This window comes from Sebastes umbrosus, chromosome 22 (assembly GCF_015220745.1).
Source record: "Sebastes umbrosus isolate fSebUmb1 chromosome 22, fSebUmb1.pri, whole genome shotgun sequence".
NCBI lineage: Eukaryota > Metazoa > Chordata > Actinopteri > Perciformes > Sebastidae > Sebastes > Sebastes umbrosus.
In genome coordinates this window covers 4,761,224-4,783,189 of record NC_051290.1, presented here as the reverse complement: position 1 = coordinate 4,783,189, position 21,966 = coordinate 4,761,224, and the positions used below count along the sequence as shown (strand labels likewise).

The 21,966-nt window shown below is 39.4% G+C and overlaps 1 protein-coding gene across 3 annotated transcripts in view; it reads left to right on the top strand.

Moving 5' to 3' along the window:
• The window catches only part of tbc1d14 (TBC1 domain family, member 14), a 38,143-nt gene extending 18,131 nt beyond the window's left edge, over positions 1-20,012 (top strand). For 2 of the 3 annotated variants that reach the window (XM_037758729.1, XM_037758730.1), the window contains 11 exons: positions 6,624-6,748; positions 8,450-8,532; positions 8,627-8,744; positions 9,721-9,827; positions 11,876-11,956; positions 12,163-12,248; positions 13,863-13,934; positions 15,810-15,938; positions 17,119-17,228; positions 17,335-17,593; positions 18,231-20,012. In XM_037758729.1, the coding sequence (XP_037614657.1) occupies positions 6,624-6,748; positions 8,450-8,532; positions 8,627-8,744; positions 9,721-9,827; positions 11,876-11,956; positions 12,163-12,248; positions 13,863-13,934; positions 15,810-15,938; positions 17,119-17,228; positions 17,335-17,593; positions 18,231-18,287 (1,227 nt within the window). In that variant the 3' untranslated portion in view covers positions 18,288-20,012. Of the gene's footprint in view, positions 1-437; positions 700-6,623; positions 6,749-8,449; positions 8,533-8,626; positions 8,745-9,720; positions 9,828-11,875; positions 11,957-12,162; positions 12,249-13,862; positions 13,935-15,809; positions 15,939-17,118; positions 17,229-17,334; positions 17,594-18,230 lie in introns of those variants that run through there. The other variant, XM_037758731.1, reaches the window with a different exon arrangement.
• Positions 20,013-21,966: the final 1,954 nt, after the last annotated feature.

Genomic DNA, 21,966 nt, shown 5'->3' with positions numbered 1-21,966 from the left:
ACTGTATTAATTTAGATATTTTCAAAATAAAAGTCCCTAGAAGTCTGTAATTCAACTTTTTCTCATGGTCTAGAGTTAAAAAAGAGGTGTATCGTCTCAGCCCTAGTTGTTAGTCAACCATTGCATCTGTGTGTACAGTGAGAATCATCCAGTAAGCAGGAAACTAGAAGAAAGGATGTGTAACTTGTATCAGCACTTCTCTGAGCTGCTTGTTCAGTCCTGACCGGATCAAGAGAGCAGAAAGGGCTGAGTGGCTGAAACCCGATCATACGTTACTCTGGGATTGATTAGAACGGGCTGCCGGGGCACAGCAGACAGAGCGCAGAGCTCCTTTCAGCGCAGCGATGGTGACTAACAACACACGGCGGTGCTGATTTGCTGACACGAACAGCAGCAGCAGCAATAGACCTGATGCAGAGCTGCTGAGCGTAACGTCACAGAGAGAGAGAGAGGGATAGAGAGGAGGGTATCATGCTGCTGCTGCATCACTTCCAATGCGGGGTGTGTCCCTCCGTTGGCAGCTTGACTGTCCCTCTGCCCTCCTTTCTGATCTCCTCCTCGTCTCCTCGCTCCTGGGTGTCTCGTTGCCAGGAGTGAGCTGCCTCCCCCCCTCCCAGGAGCAGTGATGACGCTATACTAAGGTTTTTAGTAAACGAAACCCCCCCACCGGAGGACTGTAAGGAACAAGCAGCGTTCATGGTGAGTGAGCATTTGCACTGCGAGGACAAGCGGGTGAGCTCGGTGACCCTGCCGTCTCTCTCTCTCCCTCTCCTTGGAGGCAGAATCAGAGGGCATTGGTAGTCAGAGCGTGAAAGAGACGGAGGAAGAGGATGGCTCGGGTTTCCCATAATAGCCTCTTTCAGCTTTGTCATAGGTCTGGTGCTCCGTGGGTTGATGATGGTCAGGATGTCTCTAGAAAGATGACCATCTTCAACGTATAGCCTTCGACTTTAGTACAACAAAAGCACGTGCAGCAGTGGCGTCTTTTTCTATTTTGAAAGCATGTCAAGGGGATTTCATTGAGACTCATTTGAATCAGTGGGACTTGCTTGGATTGTATCTGAGCGTTTGGTGCCAGTGCTCTCGGCTCCCATCTGTTTGTCTGGATATTCATGTTCTTGATTTTTGTCTCAACAAAAAAAAAGCTGCCAGATCATTGCAGCCTTTCTAACAGACTCCTCGGCTCCCCCGTGGTAACTGTAATTCAGCTGTTCGTGTGTCAGCTGCTGCTGTGTTGCCAAGAAATACTATGAAATCATTCATTCAGATATATTTGATTACCTCAGCTGTTTTCTGTTTACTATAAATAACCAGATAATATGATAAAAGCCTTTGAACAGTCTACGTTGAATGGATTTCACAAGCCAGCCAGTGAGAATGCATGAATCTGAGAGTTATTGTAAAGGAACTACGACTGTTGACCGTCACAGACCGATGAGTAAGCATGTCTCGCAGATAGAAAAGTGCCTTTGAGACCCACAATAGACCCGTTTTTGTCTTTTTTAGGGGGGTTCAGGGTGTCTTTAGGGGGAGATAGCAGGTCAACAGTAGATGTCACATAGAAGTGGTGTACATCATCTGAAAGCTGAGAACCTGGAGATTAATTTGAGATGCAGCTCAGCACTGTGTCAAGTTGTTCTAGTCATAATTGTAAAAGTGTATAAGGGTTTAGAACATTATGATAGAAGTATATGATGGTCATCCCCATGCTCTATTATGTCTCATAAGTTGGTGCAGCATTTTTTTGTGTTACACAGATTTGGTGCTAAACCATTTTTTACCACTCAAGAATTGATAAAAATTATCAATAATTTCTCCAAAATACCACATTACGACACCAAGACCTTGAGGAACACCATAGAAAAAGCCATGCTGTGATTTGGGATCAAAAACTTCTGACATTTTTTTAAGATTTCTGCAAGAATTGCATTTTTCAGTGATTGGATGGCGAGCACTTCTGTTGTGTAAACTGCTCAGAAACCCCCTTAGGGGTCTCACTACAATGAAATGTCTCCTATGGGGACTAACATCATCACACATGAATACAGTTGGGCTCATTGGATCCACAAGAGTCTCAGCTTTACAGTGATACCCAATTTATGTAATTCAAGACTGTTTAGGGACCCCAGTATGCAGAAATATTCAATTTTAGAATAGGCGAAAATAACACAATAGTCAAGGGACCCCTTTGAACATGGCCATGGCAGTTTTTCCTCACCAAAATTTTGCCTAAGCCTTATTTAGCCTCCTTCCCTGACAAGCTAGCATGACATGAACTGAACCTGCTCCAGCTTCTGAAAGACAGTCGAGTCGGTCGGATTTGCCCGCAATACTTTTTAACTTTTAACTCTAACTTTTTTTTAATGTATTCATCTGTAAAACAGAATCAGTGGAATCGATGTGTTGAATTTGAGCAACAGCTCTGATTAGTGAACTTGTGAACTGTCCTGCAGTATCTGGCAAACAAACACACAGACGCCGTCTGACGCATTCACACACGTCGTCCTCTGCTTGATGGGCTTTGGAAACTGCTCGAGGCAGTCCCAGTTATAGCGGTGTGTTTGGCATGCAGTGAAACCAGGTCAAGCACCCTGCTGTGGCCTTTCATCTCTCTCACTGAGAGAGCCAGTGGTGTTTTCATGAGGGTCTAATGCATAGGTACCAATCCAAGGACAGCGTTACCAACCTTTGTAACAGCGGTGTCTTTTCAAGCCCACTTTGCTCCTTTTTTTGCGCATAGAAGGAACTTGCATAACATAACATGCACTTACCCAAGTAGTACTTGAGTATACTACTTGACGTCATCTTTAGAGTGCTGCTTCCTAGTGTCTATAATGTTATAGCGTAAAGGCCATTAGCAGCCATCCAGGCACCCGGAGAGAGCTCTTACTCCACTACCAGGAAACTGGAGAACAACAGAAAGCCGGTTGCCCTGGCGGCAGGTTATCACGGGATACGGACGCTATTCCAGCAGCTAAAAGCTACGACACAGAGAGTAAAGATCCACCCTAGAAGTGAGGGGAGATGAAATGAAGACCGTAGCTTTGGTCTCCAGGCCGGAGTCTCTGCTGTACTCTGCTCCTCTGCCTGCCTTCACTCACACACCGCACTCGTTCTCGCTCTTTCGCTCCACTCTCACGTGCATGTGCGCTCACTCCACACTGCAGAAGAGTTAGTTTAGCTCTGAGAATATCTAGTGAATGAACAGTGGACGTTTGTGCAGAAATAACTGCTGCAGCTCCTCCAGACCAACAGAGGTTTCCCGTGTCTTGTGAAGTGGCTCCACAGAGAGAAACATTATCGTCTCCGACCAAAACTCCGGCGTCTCCCCTGTTCCCTCCGGCCGCGGTCGGGAGGCTGAGGCAGGAAAAGCCAACACTAGTATCAGCATTGATTCATGGAGAGACCTTCGTCTGGTCAGCTAACATTACTGCCGAGCAGCTGAAATATAGAGTGATATTGTGATTTTAGCTGACGTGTGTCGCCTCACTGTTTTTAGCGATGCTCGTTCATGTCTATGTAGAGCGAGCACAAGCGCGAGCAACAGGACGTTTGAAGTTATGTAGCCCGCTGGCGAGGATTACTCTGCTGAATGCATTCATTCTGTTCGGCTTATCTGTCCGCTGCTAATATAAAGGGGGGAAATCCACATTACACATTAAAATGTGTTTACATTTCTTGGAGTACTAATACATCTATAAATCCGTTTGTGTTTGTGGCTACAGAGGCAGCTGTGTGTAACTTTTCTAGCTTTAGGTAACTGGATTCTGCTCCGGTGTCTCGCTGTGGCGCCATCAGTCCATCATTGTTGTGTTCCTCACCCTTACATACTTGTAATACTTTGACGCCACTCGCTTCACATGCACACGTACCTTTCCGTCCATAAACACCTCTCTTTACGGCTTTACACACATCCTGTCTAGTGGTTCACCTTGTCGGTAGCACCTGCATTGCTGCTGGACAGATGCGACATTGCCGCTTCCCTCCTCCCCTCAATCTCCCTCCCTCTCTCTCTCTGCAGTATCCATCTATTCTCAGGCTCTGGCTAACCTTTTTTTATCGACCAGCAGCCGTTCCCTTGGGTACACACTGTCTTTAATAAAGCAAGCAGCAGGACACGCATGTTACCTGTTCATTAGAGCACGAAGAAAATCAATACTGACTAAAAGGCAAAACTGGTCAGCCGTTCACAAGAGGGAAGTAATGTTTTGGGACAATGAGCTTTGAGTCCAAAAAACTGAGGATGCTATCCTGGGCGGCTGTGGCTCAGAGGTAGAGCAGGTCGTCCACCAATCAGAGAGTCGGTAGAGCAGGTCGTCCACCAATCAGAGAGTCGGTGGTTCGATCCCCGGCTCCCCCGGTCCACATGTCAAAGTGTCCTTGAGCAAGACTTAAGCTTCCACACACGAATCTCTCTGCTCTCAGAAGGAGGCGGGGTCATGCGTCATCATTTACACTGCGCATGTGTTATACCCTGAAGTTTTAATGCTCAGGTTGATCAGAATTCTTAAAAACAATCCTGAATCTGGATCATGATCCGGATCACCACCAAAACTTCATTCAAATCCATCGCAAACTTTTGTAGTAATCCTGCTAGCAGACCAACAAACCAACGCACTAACGCACCAACGCCTGGTGAAAACATAACGTCCTTCCTAAGCAATTATTTAAACCTCCTCTCTCGAATAAACTGTGCAAGCTTAGCGTCCCGTTAGCGATCAAGATCGAAGAAACTAAATCAAGAACTAAAATGCTAACTCATTTCCGGGTTTTAGGACTCATTCCTGTTGATTAATATAGTAAATAACACCGCTTTCTGATAGGTGCTCTAGAAGTAAAGGTTATTATGAGTAATTCATGGTGGCTTTATATCTATTATGTGTCTGTCCTCTTACTTTTGGTCCCGTGATGCGCTGCCCCTCCTGAATCTAATTAAATGTATCTGTCCCCCCAGGCTCCGTTACAACACAAAGACAGATTGATAACATCACAAACAGTCCTACATGCACGCTCACACGCGCTCCTATTGTAGGAATAGATTTTCCTGTCTATTGTGTCCTTGCGCTGATCAATGTGAACGTCCCTGCGGCAGCGCTGTTGTTAAGCTGATTGCTTGCAGTCCTTAGCCTGCATTATTAACCAGCGCAACGCACACTGGAGGACATTTTGGACACACAGCGGGGTGTGTGTGTGTGTGCTCGTATTGCACTTGCCCTATTTACAGTAGCTTCCTAATTAACTAGAAAGACAATATCTTCCAACAGTTTCCTCCGATGGTGTTCCCGGAACTATTTCAGCTGTAACAGACTGAGAGTCACGTGACCTCCTCTTTCTATAGGCCCGTATCATACTCCCGGTGGTGGAGCAGAAAACGCACACTCATTAGACACCAGCTGACAAATACTTAGAGGTCAAAAGAGCGTCGTCACAACGCTGTTAAGACATTTCTCAGTGTTTCTGTGTAACTTAATGTACACATATGAGTCCTGTCTCTTCTCCTTTCTTTCCCTCTCCGAATCCCATTACATCATAGCAGTCTGTGTCTGTCCACAACATTAGTTTCAAAGGTCAGCAAGACCCTTGTGGCAGTTTTTCTGTGGCTTTGGAGCCACATGCATGTCCTATTAACCACTAAAACACCACTAAAAACACTCAAGGACAATCTAGTAGCTTTTCTGGAGCTTCTATTGAGGTTTTCAAATGAAGCTCAGAATGTTTGTGACGTCATTATCACCCTAAAGAATAGATTTTTAGTTAATTCATGGTGTTGTTAGATTGCTGCTAGACCTCCTTTTGTGTGTAGCAATCAGGAGGACAAACAGTTGTTTGACTGCAGTGAAAATGTTGGATAAAAACATGTTGTGAATTTTGGAAATGATTATGATCAATCTATTTTCAATAAATGTTTACTTTTGGACTTTACGACACCCTTGAGTTATTGGAAAATGTTTGGCTCACACAAGCCGGAAACGATAAAACAATACTTACACAATAATAACGCAAATTCGTTTTAACTCACGCCGCTAATTTCTTTAACGCAAACAAATTTCAGAGTCATACTAGCATTGCGAAGGAGGTTAAATAACGCTCCAAACTTGCGCTAAATTTTGAGGAAAACTGGCATGGCCATTTTCAAAGGGGTCCCTCGACCTCTGACCTGAAGATATGTGAATGTAAATGGGTTCTATGGGTACCCACGAGTCTCCCCTTTACAGACATGCCCACTTTATGATAATCACATGCAGTTTTGGGGCAAGTCATAGTCAAGTCAGCACACTGACACACTGACAGCTGTTGTTGCCTGTTGGGCTGCAGTTTGCCATGTTATGATTTGAGCATATTGTTTTAAGCTAAATGCAGTACCTGTGAGGGTTTCTGAACAATATCTGTCATTGTTTTGTGTTGTTAATTGATTTCCAATAATAAATATATACATACATTTGCATAAAGCAGCATATTTACCCACTCCCATGTTGATAAGAGTATTAAATACTTGACAAATCTCCCTTAAGGTACATTTTGAACAGATGAAAAGCTAGTTGGTTTCCCTGTAACGCTGTTCTTATAAAATCTCCATTTGTAGTTTTTAGTATTTGTGTCTAAATGTGTGTTTTTCTTGTCAGGAATATGAAACAAAGAGTGGCAGAGCTGGACCTGGCAACTCGACGTCTCCCAGGCAGGGTGTGAGGAAAAACCTGGACTTTGAGCCGCTCTCCACCACCGCACTTATACTGGAGGACAGACCCGCGTATGTAAACACACACACTGTCTTCAGTCTTCAGACTATCCCACTCGCTGCCGGTGGAGTTTTCTTATCAGACAATGAAGCCTCGTCTGTTGTCTTTTCTATCTTTGTCTTCCCCCTCATTCCTTCTTTATCAGTCCTCCTTCCTCTTGTCATTAGACTCCATTCAGTATTGTTCCAGTTCCCTGTTCTGTGTCCCTGTTTTGTATCACAGACGGTAAAAGAGAGCTGCTGCTGAAAGTTTAATGACCCTCCCTCAGCCTGGCTCCATTACCTTTAGCATTTTACATTTAGTAAACATACATATACAGGCACACAGTTAGACAGACGGATGTATGCTGGGCTTCATGTTTCGTTCAGATGGTGCTGCTCAGCCACAGGATTAACACTTCTGCTCGGGGAACACGGTGAATACAAACAATGGTATAATTTAGCCCGATTTCCTGTGTGAACACAAGGAAGTTTATTCTAACGCACCATGACTGGCAAAACTGTGAGTTCAGCTGCTGCACGCTGCTTCACCTCCCACCTCTTTTCCTTCTTTACTGTCACCCCCTGCTGGTAAAACACATCTAGAGAAGTGCACATAATGTATAGTGCAGAGTTTCACCATCAGTCTATACTTGGAGAAGAGTGGTTTATTTTCACATCATTCATACAAGACACAAGTATTTCACACTGAGGTTTAACATGCTGAAGCAGAAAAGAACCTAAAATCACATGACAAGACCCAATAAAACAATCCCTTCCTATAAGAAGTGCAGGTAGATCATATTTGCTGTAAGAAAACAACAACTAAAATACATTGCCATGTCCATTTACTCACCTTTTCTGGAGCTTTCAACCACATCTTGGTGTTCATCAGCAGATGGAGTTTGCAATGTGATTGAAAGCTCCAGAAAAATCTAGCAAAAGCACCTTGAGTTCTCTTAATTGCTGTATGACAAAGGTCATTTTAGTAGCTGTTCTGGACCCTTCATTCATATGACATGATCTTCAGTTGTCTTAGAATGTAGGTTTTTAATTTCCATTTGTCCTGAACACATGTACCGTATAGTTTGAAGCTTTCATAACGTTGACATTTGAATTCTAAATCAGCATTTTTTGTTTCTTTATTCGTTATATTTAAACCGGGTATTTCCGCACAGTCACAGATAAAGATCAGGCTACGCTAATATTGTTAATATTATACTATTTGTAGAATTGGATTCCAGGATTGTCTCAAACTCCAAACACACATCGAAAAGATGTGATGATTTCCAAAACTCACAACGTGATTTTAACTGATGAAATATTCTGCTTCAATCCATATGTGTTGGTGTTTAGCCTTTCAAAAACAGCATTTTTACAGCAGTCAAACAACTGTTTGCTCTCGTGCTTGCTGCACTTGACCGCATCTGTATTAACAGGGCGGTCTAGGAGCAATCTAACAACACCATGAATTAACAAAACGTTTATTTTTTAGGGCGATAATGACGTCACAAACGTTCAGAGCTTCATTCGAAAACCTCAATACAAGCTTCGGATATAATGAAATGACAATCGCCTATAGATGCAATGTAAATGAAAGCTCCAGAAAAGCTACTAAATGGACCTTGAGTGTTGTGCCACACAAGCTTGCTCAACATGAATAATGCAAGTTGAGCTCAGAGAGCACATAGTCGCTAATCCATTTTCCTTTGCGTTGATGTACGTGTGTTGCAGTAATCTGCCTGCAAAGCCAGCCGAGGAGGCCCAGAAACACAGACAGCAGTATGAAGAGATGGTGGCCCAGGCCAAGAAGAGAGGTGAGCAATCAAGGTTCCCTTTGCTATCTTGTTCCAGAGCCTCTGAGCCTCTGTTTTGTTTCTAACCACCTTTCTCCACGCTGGTGTCGTGTAGAGTTGAAGGAGGCTCAGAAGAGAAAGAAGCAGCTGGAGGATCGGTGTAAGCTCGAGGAGAGCATCGGCACAGCCGCCCAGACCTGGAACCAGGAGATCTTGCCCAACTGGAGTACAATGTGAGTACAAACAACGACTGAAACGACTGAGTATTTTTCTTTGTACCGAGAAGTCATTGAAGTTCTTGTAGTCATAAATCAGAAATAAACATGAATTGTAAAAGTGTATAAGAGTTCAGAACATTATAATAGAAGTATATGATGTTCATCCCCACGCTCTATTATGTCTCATAAGTTGTTGCAGCCATTTTTAGGTTGTTACCATTTGTTACACAGATTTTGGTGCTAAATTTACCCATTTTTTACCACTCGAGAATTAATAAAAATGATCAATAATCCCTCCAAAATACCACATTAATACACCAAGATCTTGAGGAACACCATAGAAAAAGCCATGCTGTGATTTGAGATAAAAAACTTTTGATATTTTTTAAGATTTCTGCAAGAATTACATTTTTTGTCGATTGGATAGCGAGCACTTCTGTTGTGTAAACTGCTCAGAAACCCCCTTATTGTCAATCTAGCTAGGAAAGCCATCCATCCTCTGAATGCTCTAGGTCTCTAGTTTGTGGCTGTAAAGTTTCATGAGGCTGTGATTATCCTAGAGGTCACCACAGGTCATTTTATACAGTGAGGTCAATGAAATGTCTCCTATGGGGACTAACATCATCACACATGAATACAGTTGGGCTCATTGGATCCACAAGAGTCTCAGCTTTACAGTGATACCAAATTAATGTAAACTATATGTAAAACTGCATGTGATTATCATAAAGTAGGCATGTCTGTAAAGGGGAGACTCGTGGGTACCCAGAGAACCCATTTTCATTCACATATCTTGAGGTCAGAGGTCAAGGGACCCCTTTGAAAATGGCCATGCCAATTTTTCCTCACCAAAATTTAGCACAAGTTTGGAGCGTTATTTAGCCTCCTTCATGACATGGTAGCATGACATGGTTGGTACCGATGGATTCCTCAGGTTTTGTTGTGCTAAACGTTCCTCCAATATTGAACCCACATTCAACCTTTCTTCCAGGTGCACATCTCGACGAGTGAGAGACCTCTGGTGGCAGGGCATCCCCCCCAGCGTCAGAGGCAAAGTGTGGAGCCTGGCTGTGGGCAACGACCTCAACATCACACACGGTACGTGGGAGCGTGTGTGTGTCTGAGAGTGTGTGTGTTATTTATAGCACATATCTGCCATAACTCTGCTTCACCTGTGACTGTCATGGCCTGATCTGCACTCTTTGTTCTTCACACCAACACAACACACCTGTATGTACTCAAACACACATACCGTACACACAGATGGGTGTAGCTCTTTGTCTCAGTGGTAATTGAATAAGTGGCAGTGAGATGAATAGAAGAGGAAGGAGGAGTGTGTTCATTAAGAAGGAACACGGTTCAGTGATTCCCTCAGTACAAGAGGGAACAAGGAGCATCTCAATGAGTTCTCAACACACACACATCCCCGTACTTCTATCTTTGTGAGGACACTCATTGACGTAATGCATTCCTTAGCTCCTTACCCAGCACCACTATATGCCTAACACTACACACAAGTTTGGAGCGTTATTTAGCCTCCTTCCAAACAAGCTAGTATAACTTGGTACCAATGGATTCCCTAGGTTTTCTAGTTTCATACGATACCAGTATCTTTACTCTAGCTTTAAAACTGAGCCCGCTACAACCTAGAAATCGCAAGTTGCATTAATGCATTAAAGAAATGTATTTTTTTACAGCCCTGTTATCCCCCAAGTAGAAGTAAGATAAAGAATAATAATAATAGGAGTGACAACGACCAGTTCAGTTAATATAACAAAAATATAACATACAAAATGTTAAGATATCTATGTGAACTGTTCAGCATGGCCTGTAGTCACCATGTTCTGCTGTTAATATGAAATTACTGCCAAATTACCCCAATATTTACCTCAAAAATTACTTTATTATAAACATGATTTAATAATTATATGGCTGGTAATTTAAATACATTTCCAGGAAAAGAATACAAAGTTAATTGACATGTTTTATTTCCATGTCTGCTGATAAAAAGATAATAATTAGCATTTTTTAAATTTCTTTAAAAACTCCCTGAATCATTACATCAGCTACCAGGTTACATTTGTGTAGACAATAAGTCGCACAATGGTGAGATTTGTGCCTGATCAGAAGTGTCTTCTATTAGTTTTCCACCTCTGATGAAGAGCAGCCGCTTCTCAAGCCTAAGGGCCCTATTTTAACCATCATATGCTATTTTAGCACATCATTATTAGGGATGTCATGAGAACCGATACTTCGGTACCAAGTCGATGCCAAAATTTAAAAAACGTGACGGTACTCGTTTTCTACAGTACCGACGGTGCCGTACGATGCCTGCAGAAGAACTAACGTTATGTTACTGAGCACCAGTCGGATCCAGTTACTCTGCTGTTAAAATGACGTTACATTTGATGAAGAGCGCATATGGCCTGTTTAGGACTCGAGACCTGAGTTGGGACTTGAGTGCACAGACTTGAGGCTTACTTGTGACATGCAAAACAATGACTTGGTCCCACCTCTGGTAGCCTATCCAGTGAAATGTCATCATGTCAGTGAATTTAAACTACTGCAATCTGAGTATATATATATAGACACATTTTTTACTGTGGTATCGAATTTGGTAACAACAATCATGGAAATTCACTGGTATTGGTATCGACTACAGGATTTCTGGTACCATGACATCTCTAATTATTATTAAATAATGTTTATAATAAAATAATTTTTGATCAATTTTGAGGTAAATATTGGTATAATTTCAAAGAAATTTCAAATAGGTTACTTGCTGATTATCACATAATTACCTTGAAGTTTGCGGACCTGCAAAATGAAGTGTTACCGGATGTGCTGGTGTTGAGTACCGTCAGCTCAGAGCTCAGGAACACCAGTGCAGAGCTCTGTGTCATGTCTCATCACTAGAGGGCAGCGGCCACCTGCTGGGATAGTCGATGCACTGCAACAAAATCACTGTCTTCTTTCCCCTTAATCACCTTTTAGTGTTACTGCTGCAGAGTAATGTGAAGAGCTGAATCCTTTTATCACCTCAAGTGATAGTTTCTGTCCAGTCATCAGTGTCTTTGGCTTCTGTCGTCCTCCCTTTCTTTCTCTCTTATTGATAGTACTGTGGTTGCTGTTATGTGTCCCTGCAGAGCTGTACAGCATCTGTTTGGCCCGGGCAAAAGAGAAGTGGAGGACCACGCCAGCACCTTCCTTAGAGATTGAACCTGAAGGTAGAGACACAATAGAAAATCTCCTATCAGGGCTGGGACGATACACCCATCTCCCGACAAATCAATTTATTTTCCTATCATGTTGGTCCATATTAACTCACAAATCAATGTGACTAAACTCAAGTTACTGTAATGTCAGATTAGAGGTTATACTATACATGTTTATGATTTTTCCTTTGTGTTTTTATTAATGTTTTGTCTTCCAGATTCTGGTTCAGATCGGGAGTCGAGTCTGGAGCTGATCAAGCTGGACATCTCAAGGACCTTCCCCCAGCTGTGTATCTTCCAGCAGGTCAGTGAGAGAAGCTCAGCCACCCTTTATATACACTAATACTTCTGTTTAAACTTGTTAAATATGTTAAATAATAAACATTATTAAGATAAATGTCTCATTGAGCCTTTATTCAATATATTGTTACCGTGGTAACCTTGGCAGGAAACAAGCAAAGCTCAGTGACATTACGCTGATATTATTCTATCAAAGTAAATCTGACACTGGGCTTTCTGGGAAAGGGTGTGTGTCTGCTTAATTTTAGCACTTCATTTATTGGTATCTTTCACAAATTTTACTTATATTTTTCGCATATTTCACAAACATTTTTCAGGGGTTTTTTTCACAAATATTTTTCAGGTATTTTTAGAAAAAATATTTTTCGGATATTTTTAGAAAAAATATTTTTCGGATATTTTTCAAAAAAAAAATTCAAAAATATTTTTCGGATATTTTTTCACAAATATTTTTCAAAAATATTTTTCGGATATTTTTCAAAAAAAAAATTCAAAAATATTTTTCGGATATTTTTCCACAAATATTTTTCAAAAATAATTTTCGGATATTTTTTCAAAAAAAAATTTCGGATATTTTTTCAAAAAAAAATTTCGGATATTTTTTCAAAAATATTTTTCGGATATTTTCAAAAATATTTTTCGGATATTTTTCAAAAAAATATTTTTCGGATATTTTTCAAAAAAATATTTTTCGGATATTTTTCAAAAAAATATTTTTCGGATATTTTTCAAAAAAAAATTCAAAAATATTTTTCGGATATTTTTTCAAAAATATTTTTCACAAATATTTTTCAAAAATATTTTTTCACAAATATTTTTCAAAAATATTTTTTCACAAATATTTTTCAAAAATATTTTTCGGATATTTTTTCAAAAAAAAAATTTCGGATATTTTTTCTAAAATATTTTTCGGATATTTTTCAAAAAAAAATTCAAAAATATTTTTCGGATATTTTTTCACAAATATTTTTCACAAATATTTTTCACAAATATTTTTCAAAAATATTTTTCAAAAAAATTTTTCGGATATTTTTTCAAAAAAAAATTTCGGATATTTTTTCTAAAATATTTTTCGGATATTTTCAAAAATATTTTTCGGATATTTTTCAAAAAAAAATTCAAAAATATTTTTCGGATATTTTTTCACAAATATTTTTCAAAAATATTTTTCGGATATTTTTTCAAAAAAAATTTCGGATATTTTTTCTAAAATATTTTTCGGATATTTTTTAAAAAAAAAATTTCGGATATTTTTTCTAAAATATTTTTCAGATATTTTCAAAAATATTTTTCGGATATTTTCAAAAATATTTTTCGGATATTTTTCAAACATATTTTGGATGTTAACCAGATTTTTTAAAATATATTATATGATATTTTGTAAATAACAGTTTTGTCTGTCATTATTGAGAAAATGTCTCATTGAGCCTTTTATTCAATATAATGTTACCGTGGTAACCTTGGCAAGAAACAAGCGAAGCTCAGTGACATTACGCTGATATTATTCTATCAAAGTAAATCTGACACTGGGCTTTCTGGGAAAGGGTGTGTGTGTGTATGAGTGTACCTTTTGGCCTGTTTGTTCCATTGTCTTCATTATTTCTTTGTTAATCATCAGGGCGGGCCATATCATGATGTGCTGCACAGCATTCTGGGAGCATACACTTGTTACCGGCCAGACGTTGGCTACGTAAGTCACACACACGAAACATAGCATTACATCCTTCTGTGATACATAAGCATATTTTATACTTATTCTCTTTGTCTACTGCACCTTTAAGAAAACAGTTGTGTAGCCTCACAAGTGGGCTTGTGTGATGACTGTGTTTCTCTTATATGTGGTATCTTTTTGAGGTATTGTACTGTAGTACTACTCGTATATTATGAAAATTAAAAATAACACAGCACGGACTTCTCACCTACATAACACCTATGTAGTCTATTATTATCTGAAATAACCAGTTTGGTTGTGATCTGTATGACTGGCAGCTTCCGGTATTTTATTTCCACTGAGTGTGAGGTGTAATTTAAGGATTATATTCAACTCTTAATGTACATTTATTGCATACAACCAAGACTTAAAGTCAGACCTTGTTAAAGTGTGTAATTGTGCGTACAGGACAACGTCACTGATAGCTGTAGAAATGAGACACTAACCCCTCTGCAGCAGCTTCTCACTGAGCTCACATAGATGGTTAGTTTGTCATGTATTTGGAGTTACAAATGATAGTCATTTAATGATATACTGTGTATTTTCACGTATTGTACTCATATTTATTTGATCTTTTTCTAAATATTTTTCACATATTTTACTAATATTTTTTAGGTCTTTTCACAAATATTTTTGGGATATTTTAATTATATTTTTCCAATGTTTTTTTTCTTTTTCCCCTAGCTATTTTTCACATATTTTCCGACCTTTTCTGTCTTTTCACAAATATTTTTTGGATATTTTTCTCTAGTTTTTTCCACATATTTCACTTATAATTTTCAGATAATTTTCGGACATTTTCCACTAATATTTCCACATATATTTCGGACATTTTCACTTACATTTTTTCACATATTTAATAATATTTTTGGATCTTTTTACAAATATTTTTCATATATTTTACTCATATTTTTTTGGTTCTTTTCACAAATATTTTTTTCGATATTTACTAATATTTTTGGATATTTTTCTAACATTTTTTGGATATTTACCTGATTTTTTCTCCTCGGATATTTTTCACATATTTTTCAGACATTTTTTGTATTTTTCACATTGTTCACATATTGTACTAATAATTTTTGTGGATATTTTCCAGATGTTTTATCGGATGTCTTACTAATATATTTCGAATATCTTTATCAATATTCTTTGGATATTTTCACTAATATTTTTAAAAAAAAATGTTAACAACAACTTGCTTTTGTTTACGGCATTTTTAGTGTATTTTATGTCAGTTTATTTCTGAGTTAGATGAAGCCTTAAACACCTCATCACAGTGTCCAGCGTGAATCTCTAATTAGCCAGTGGCTTTAACAAAGTGATGGATGTCCTTTTGATGCTGAGCTCTTATATTGAACTCATGTTTGCACATCTGTAATTCTTCAAAGCCACATTGTGCATGTAGACGCTGCGGTTTGCCTCGCTGCTCTACGCGATGTGTACTTGGGTAGAAATGACTGTGTGACTTCCTGCACTGACCCCAACCCATCTATGCATTCACCTCTGTGCAGCTTTTTTCTGTTTTGTTCTTTGCATCTTTGTTTGTGTCAGCATTTCATCTCTCTCCATCTTAATATCCAGACTGAAGCGCAACTATTTCTGATGGTAGATTACAGTTTTAAATCAGATTAAATAGAGCGTCTTAAATTAGCAACATAGTCGATTACGGCCGAGTGCAAAACTCCCCTCTAGCAGGTGTGAACTGTGTCTATTCTCTGCCCTCGCTTTTTAGAGATGGAAGTCAAAGCACACGTCTCATGATAACACCTTTTCATACGAGCCCACAGTAAGACCACAGCTATTTTCTGTTTTGTGTGTGTGTGTGTGTGTGTGTGTGTGTGTGTGTGTGTTTAGGTGCAGGGAATGTCGTTCATTGCAGCAGTGCTGATCCTGAACCTGGACACGGCCGATGCCTTCATAGCTTTTGCCAACCTGCTCAACAAACCCTGTCAGATGGCCTTCTTCAGAGTCGACCACAGCCTTGTCAGTACACACACACTTTAACAGATTTCCACCATCAAAACTCAACATACATTGCATGTAAACACACATCACACACTCGGAAGCTTCAAGCAGAAAGATAGTTGTGTACACACCCCGTCATTTATTTAGGTATTTAGGTCGTTAAAAGAGAAAATTTGCCACCTTTTGGTGCGTATGATCACACCGGCGTGTTCATTCAAGCAAACTAATCTGAACACTGAAGTGGCGTACTGTCATATTGAAGTCAGATTGCGCTTTGGAAATGTATTCTTATTAAGTTTGACTAATTATTCACACAATACATTTTTTTTTTTTCCAAAATACAGTTATGTAGATGGTAGTTTTTAATTATCATTGATTTTATTTTTTATTTAATATTTATTCATTTTGTTTTATTTATTATTGACTGACAATTTTTTTCCCCAGATATTTTTTGGATATTTTTCACTAGTTGTTTTCCACTTATTTCACTTATAATTTTCAGATATTTTGTGGACATTTCCACTCAAATATTTTGGACATTTTCATTTATATTTTTCACATATTTTACTAATATTTTTCGGTCATTTTCATTTATATATTTCACATATTTTACTTATATTTTTTTCAAAAAAAGATTCGGATGTCTATCAGATTTTTTCCCCCAGATATTTTTCATATTTTTCACTAGTTGTTATACACATATTTCACTTATAATTTTCAGAAATTTTTCAGACATTTTTCACTTATAATTTTCAGATATTTTACTAATATTTTTCGGGTCTTTTCACAAATATTTTTGGGATATTTACTAATATTTTTTACATATTTTCTAATTTTTTTTGGATGTTTACCTGATTTTTTTTTTTTTTTAATTTTAGATTGTGTTTTATAAATTGCCTATGACATTCCCTGGAAGTTAACTTTTATTTTAAAGTCACTTCTTGGTTGCTTTTATTTTGAAGTCAGTTCTTACAAGCTCTTACCATAATGCCTAGTATATACACGTACCGCAGAATAACGTGCAGGTTAGTTTGTCTGTCTTTTTTGAAGTGGAGGCTGGCATCCTCCATCACCTTTTCCGACCTCAACACATATAAACTCTGGCGCTTCACTTCTTCCACTTCCTCAGACTGCTTATTGAACACAACGATGTGGTTTTTGAGTCACTCTGTAAGCCCACCTTCTCCTCTCTCTACAGATGTTGACTTACTTTGCGGCATTTGAAGTGTTCTTTGAAGAAAACCTACCAAAGCTCTTTGCACATTTCCAGAAAAACAGCTTGACCCCCGATATTTATTTAATCGACTGGTGAGTTTCTACCTTTTATTTTTACGTTCTGTGTTGTTTCCTCCTCTCTGCCTCATTTCTCCGGCTGAACTGTGTTATATTAACTTATCCTCTCTGTCCCTCCAAGGATCTTCACCCTGTATAGCAAGTCTCTGCCGCTGGACCTGGCGTGTCGGGTGTGGGACGTGTTCTGCAGGGACAACGAGGAGTTCCTGTTCCGCACGGCGCTGGGCCTGCTGCGTCTCTACCAGGACGTCCTGACCACCATGGACTTCATCCACATGGCCCAGTTCCTCACCCGCCTGCCCGACCTCATCCCCGCCGACCAGCTCTTCCAGCAAATCGCCGCCATTCACATGAACAGCCGCAACAGGAAGTGGGCGCAGGTAGGATGTTACGGCTTTTACATTTTAAGGGTTTTTAGGCTGGTAGTAGGTCTGTCAATCGATTAAAATAGTTAATCACACATTTTTTTTATGTTTAAAATGTACCTTAAAGGGAGATTTGTCAAGTATTTAATCCTCTTATCAACATGGGAGTGGACAAATATGCTGCTTTATGTAAATATATGTATATATTTATTATTGGAGATCAATTAACAACACAAAACAATGACAAATATTGTCCAGAAACCCTCACAGGTACTGCATTTAACATAAAACGATATGCTCAAATCATAACATGGCAAACTGCAGCCCAACAGACAACAACAGCTGTCAGTGTGTCAGTGTGCTGACTTGACTATGACTTGCCCCAAACTGCATGTGATTATCATAAAGTGGGCTTGTCTGTAAAGGGGAGACTCGTGGGTACCCATAGAACCCATTTACATTCACATATCTGGAGGTCGGAGATCAGTGCTAGTGTGACATAGTTGGTATTAATGGATTCATTAGATTTTTCTAGTTTCATATGATACCAGTATCTCCACAATGCGTCAAAGAAATTAGCGGCGTTAAAACAAATTTGCATTAACGCACCGAGTCTTGCTTTTTGTAACTGTACCTCCCTGCATCTCCTCAGGTTCTGCAGACGTTACAGAAAGATCCGGATCGAGGCAGCCCGGTGCTGAAGCGCTGAGCTGAGGACCATCACACATTACCGGACTCAACCAGTTCCCCTCCAGCCCTCCTGGGGGGGGGGAACTGGACTCTCAGCAGGCCGGATGGACCTGAGAAAGACCTTTTAACCTCAGCGGGACGTATCTGGTTGTATCCGCTGTGATGAACCTCTACCCGAGAGCTCACTGCGTCACCGCTCTAAAACTGGAACCAGGAACCCTGGAGGGGGTGAAAAGGAACACGAGGCCTTATTTCTCCCCAGCAGCGGACTGGAAAGTGTAGCTGGCCCGAGGCTGAAGAATGTATCACACACTCCCCACATGCAGCAGGCTGATCCAGAGAGGAACCACAGAGATACTACTCAGATCCTCCACGTAGATTTGAATGATCTGCCGTCAACACTCTTTGTAGCTGCAGTTCCACTTGTCTGTTCTTTAAATGTGGCTGTTTTTATGACAAAAACAAAACAATCTTTAAAAGATTCAGTCAGGGAAAGAAATAGTCGCATCTCCAGAGTCCGATATGTGATTGACGGTGTTGAAGTGGAACCTCAGCTTGTGTTTCTGCACCTTTTAATTCCCCCTTAAAACTTCAGTCATTCCTTCGAGTTTGATTTTGTGCTTTTGCATTTGTGTGTTTTATCCTGAAACCATTCCATGAAGTCAAATCCCCACGAAATGCACATAACCGTCACGCTGAAGACATATTTGGTGTCTCTGAGAGCGCCACGTTGTTACATTTGTTTTTTGAAGGTCATACGCTGCCTGTAAAACTGAGTTTTACGGTATATTTATGTCGGTGAAACTGGAGTAAATGACGCTGCTGTTAGACGACACACACAACATACGTCCCCCTGGCCTTAATGTTGGAGGTACATTTCAGCTTGTTAGTGATTCCTGATGTCTTGGTGTGAGTGTGGTGTCTGTAAATGTATTTATTTAATATTTATCATAAACTTGTTCCAGTCAAATGAAGGGTTGTCGCTGAGCGTCTCCCCCACCCGAGCAACATACTTGGTTTAAACAACACAACATGTGCACGCAAGCAAAGTGAAAGCAAGTATATGCTGCACAGCAACTTGACAATCAGCCGCACGCGGCGGCTTCTGTTGAGTATCTGTGGCGTCAGTCCTTCAACAGAATCCGTCCGACTGGTTGTTCAGCCTTGCAAATCAGTGATTTCACCCATTTCATACGGTTTCTCATCGCGTTTTCTCGAGCATAAGATGCCACAGCTTCATCGTGGCATGTTTTGTTTGTTTGCAGATTCTTATTTCCTGTCAGATGTCAGCGGTAACTGTAACTGTCATCAGTCGAGCTTCGTGGCCGCAACGCTGTGTTCACAAACTGTGGTTGAATGTGTCACTTCACCTGACCAGCAGTGGGTGGGGCCAGTATTTACTTCACTGGTGGTTGAGGTTTTATTACCAGCATTTTATTTTAGATTTTAGTAGTTAGTACGTGGCATTTCTTGGTAATCAGCTAAAAAAAAGAAGTGAAGTTCCATTTTACTGTTGATTATAACGACATATTAGGGCCATTGTAGTAAAAAATAAATTACAAAAATATGGAGCCGGGGGAACGGGGGAAAGAAACTCACAAATTTACGAGAAAGAAATTGGATATTCTCTGAGATTAAAGTGGTAAATTTACGAGAAAAATAATCAAATTAACGAGAAAAAACAATAAAATTACGAGAAAAAAACGTTGATATTCCCTGAGTTTAAAGTGGAAAAATTTACAAGAAAAAAAAAACAAATTTATGAGAAAAAAATTGATATTCTCTGAGATTAAAGTGGTAAATTTACAAGGAAAACAAATCTAATTTATGAGAATAAAATCTTTGATATTCTCTGAGATTAAAGTGGTAAATTTACGAGAAAAAAATCATATTTCCGAGAAAAAAAAATCTAATTTCCGAGAAAAAAACTTGGATATTCTCTTTGTTTAAAGTGATTAATTTACGAGAAAAAAAACAATAAAATGTACGAGAAAAAACTTGGATATTCTCTGAGATTAAAGTGGTAAATTTACAAGAAAAATAATCAAATTAACGAGAAAAAACAATAAAATTATGAGAAAAAAACTTTGATATTCCCTGAGTTTAAAGTGGAAAATTTACAAGAAAAAAAAAACAAATTTATGAGAAAAAAATTTATATTTTCTGAGATTAAAATGGTAAATTTACGAGAAAACAATCATATTTACGAGAAAAAAACTTTGATATTCTCTGAGTTTAAAGTGGTACATTTACGAGAAAAAAACTAAAATTTACAAGAAAAAACTCAAATCAGTGCGTTGTTTTCTTCTGAAGTAGCCCAATTCACAGCAAAGTCGGGTGCCTATGATAATATGGTGATTCTGGGCTAAAACCCCAATTATTTCCTTCTCGCTAAATCAGATTATAAGTATAAAGTATAATTTGCTTCGGTCGTCAACCACAAGCATTAATACACGGCAAATGGTGGCGTCCGTGGTATCATGAGGTTAATCCAACATGGCATATTACCCCCCCCCCCCCTCCCGCGGGGAATGTAATATTATTTATTTTGTACCTACAATGGCCCTGATAGAGTTAATAGGATAGAGCTGATCCCATACAGGAATCTTGCACATATTTTGCACAGTTCATCAAATGAACTATACGTTTGTGCAGAAATCTGAACAGATTTTCTCAGCCAACAATCTTTGAAACTAAAGACACAGTAACTGTGGTGTTATTGGTTTGTGAAGCTGCTTCATCTCACGCGTTGTGCTGCTGATTTGTTTATGGTGGACTTCCTTTTGTGCCGTGTACTATTTGACCTTTTAATGTTCCCACTGAAGCTGTAAAGAAACGCCTGGACCACAGCTGAAGTATATCTCATCATGTTCTTGGTTTTAAAAACAGGAAGCGCCTTTCATTTCATGCAGCACACCGCAGGACTGCAATAAAGCTTTTTTGCACATACATGTAAGCCTTTTGGAGTTGTGCCTCGCAGCATCGCTTTGTGTCGCAGGTTTTAAACGCCGTTTTTTTCCGCCGCCTTTTTTATTTTTCTCTGTGCTTAAATCGTGGAAATGCAAAGTGTGTTTCATGTGTATGTTTGTTGTAGTTACTAGTTCGTTGTTACATTAAAGGCTGGCCTGTGTACGAATCGACCCTCACAGCTCCACCAACACTACCTACTGCAACCTCTGTATGATCCACAACGGGCCGGACACACAAAATTGAAGATTTGAATAAATATGTGCTGTAATTTCTTGGGTTCTGTTTGTTTTGCATTGCCTGTTTGTGTTTTCCTCAAGAGACCTGTTGTACTGTAGAGGGCTGATGGACATCCACGGAGACAGCAGAGGGGTTACCATGCAACTTTATCTCACTTGAACTGTACATAAACAACGGTTTTATTAAAATAAAGAGCTGTACATATAACTGATTTTGCCTCATCAACTTCAACTTGCAAGTGCATGCTTACATATCTAACTCCAGACAGTGTATATAATATGAACGCATTATTGAGTTAGGGGCTGTGATACTTTGAGCTACATCTCTGGGCCGACCGCAACTGCATTTCCTGTCATCTACCTCAACCTTTTTCAAAGCTGAGTGGAAAGTTCCTGTCACAACTTCAGTCGCCTTGAAACCACAACTGCCCTCCTCCTCCTCACTAGTGACACCTTTTTAAAAAAAACAAATCCATGTTTGATCTTGATAAC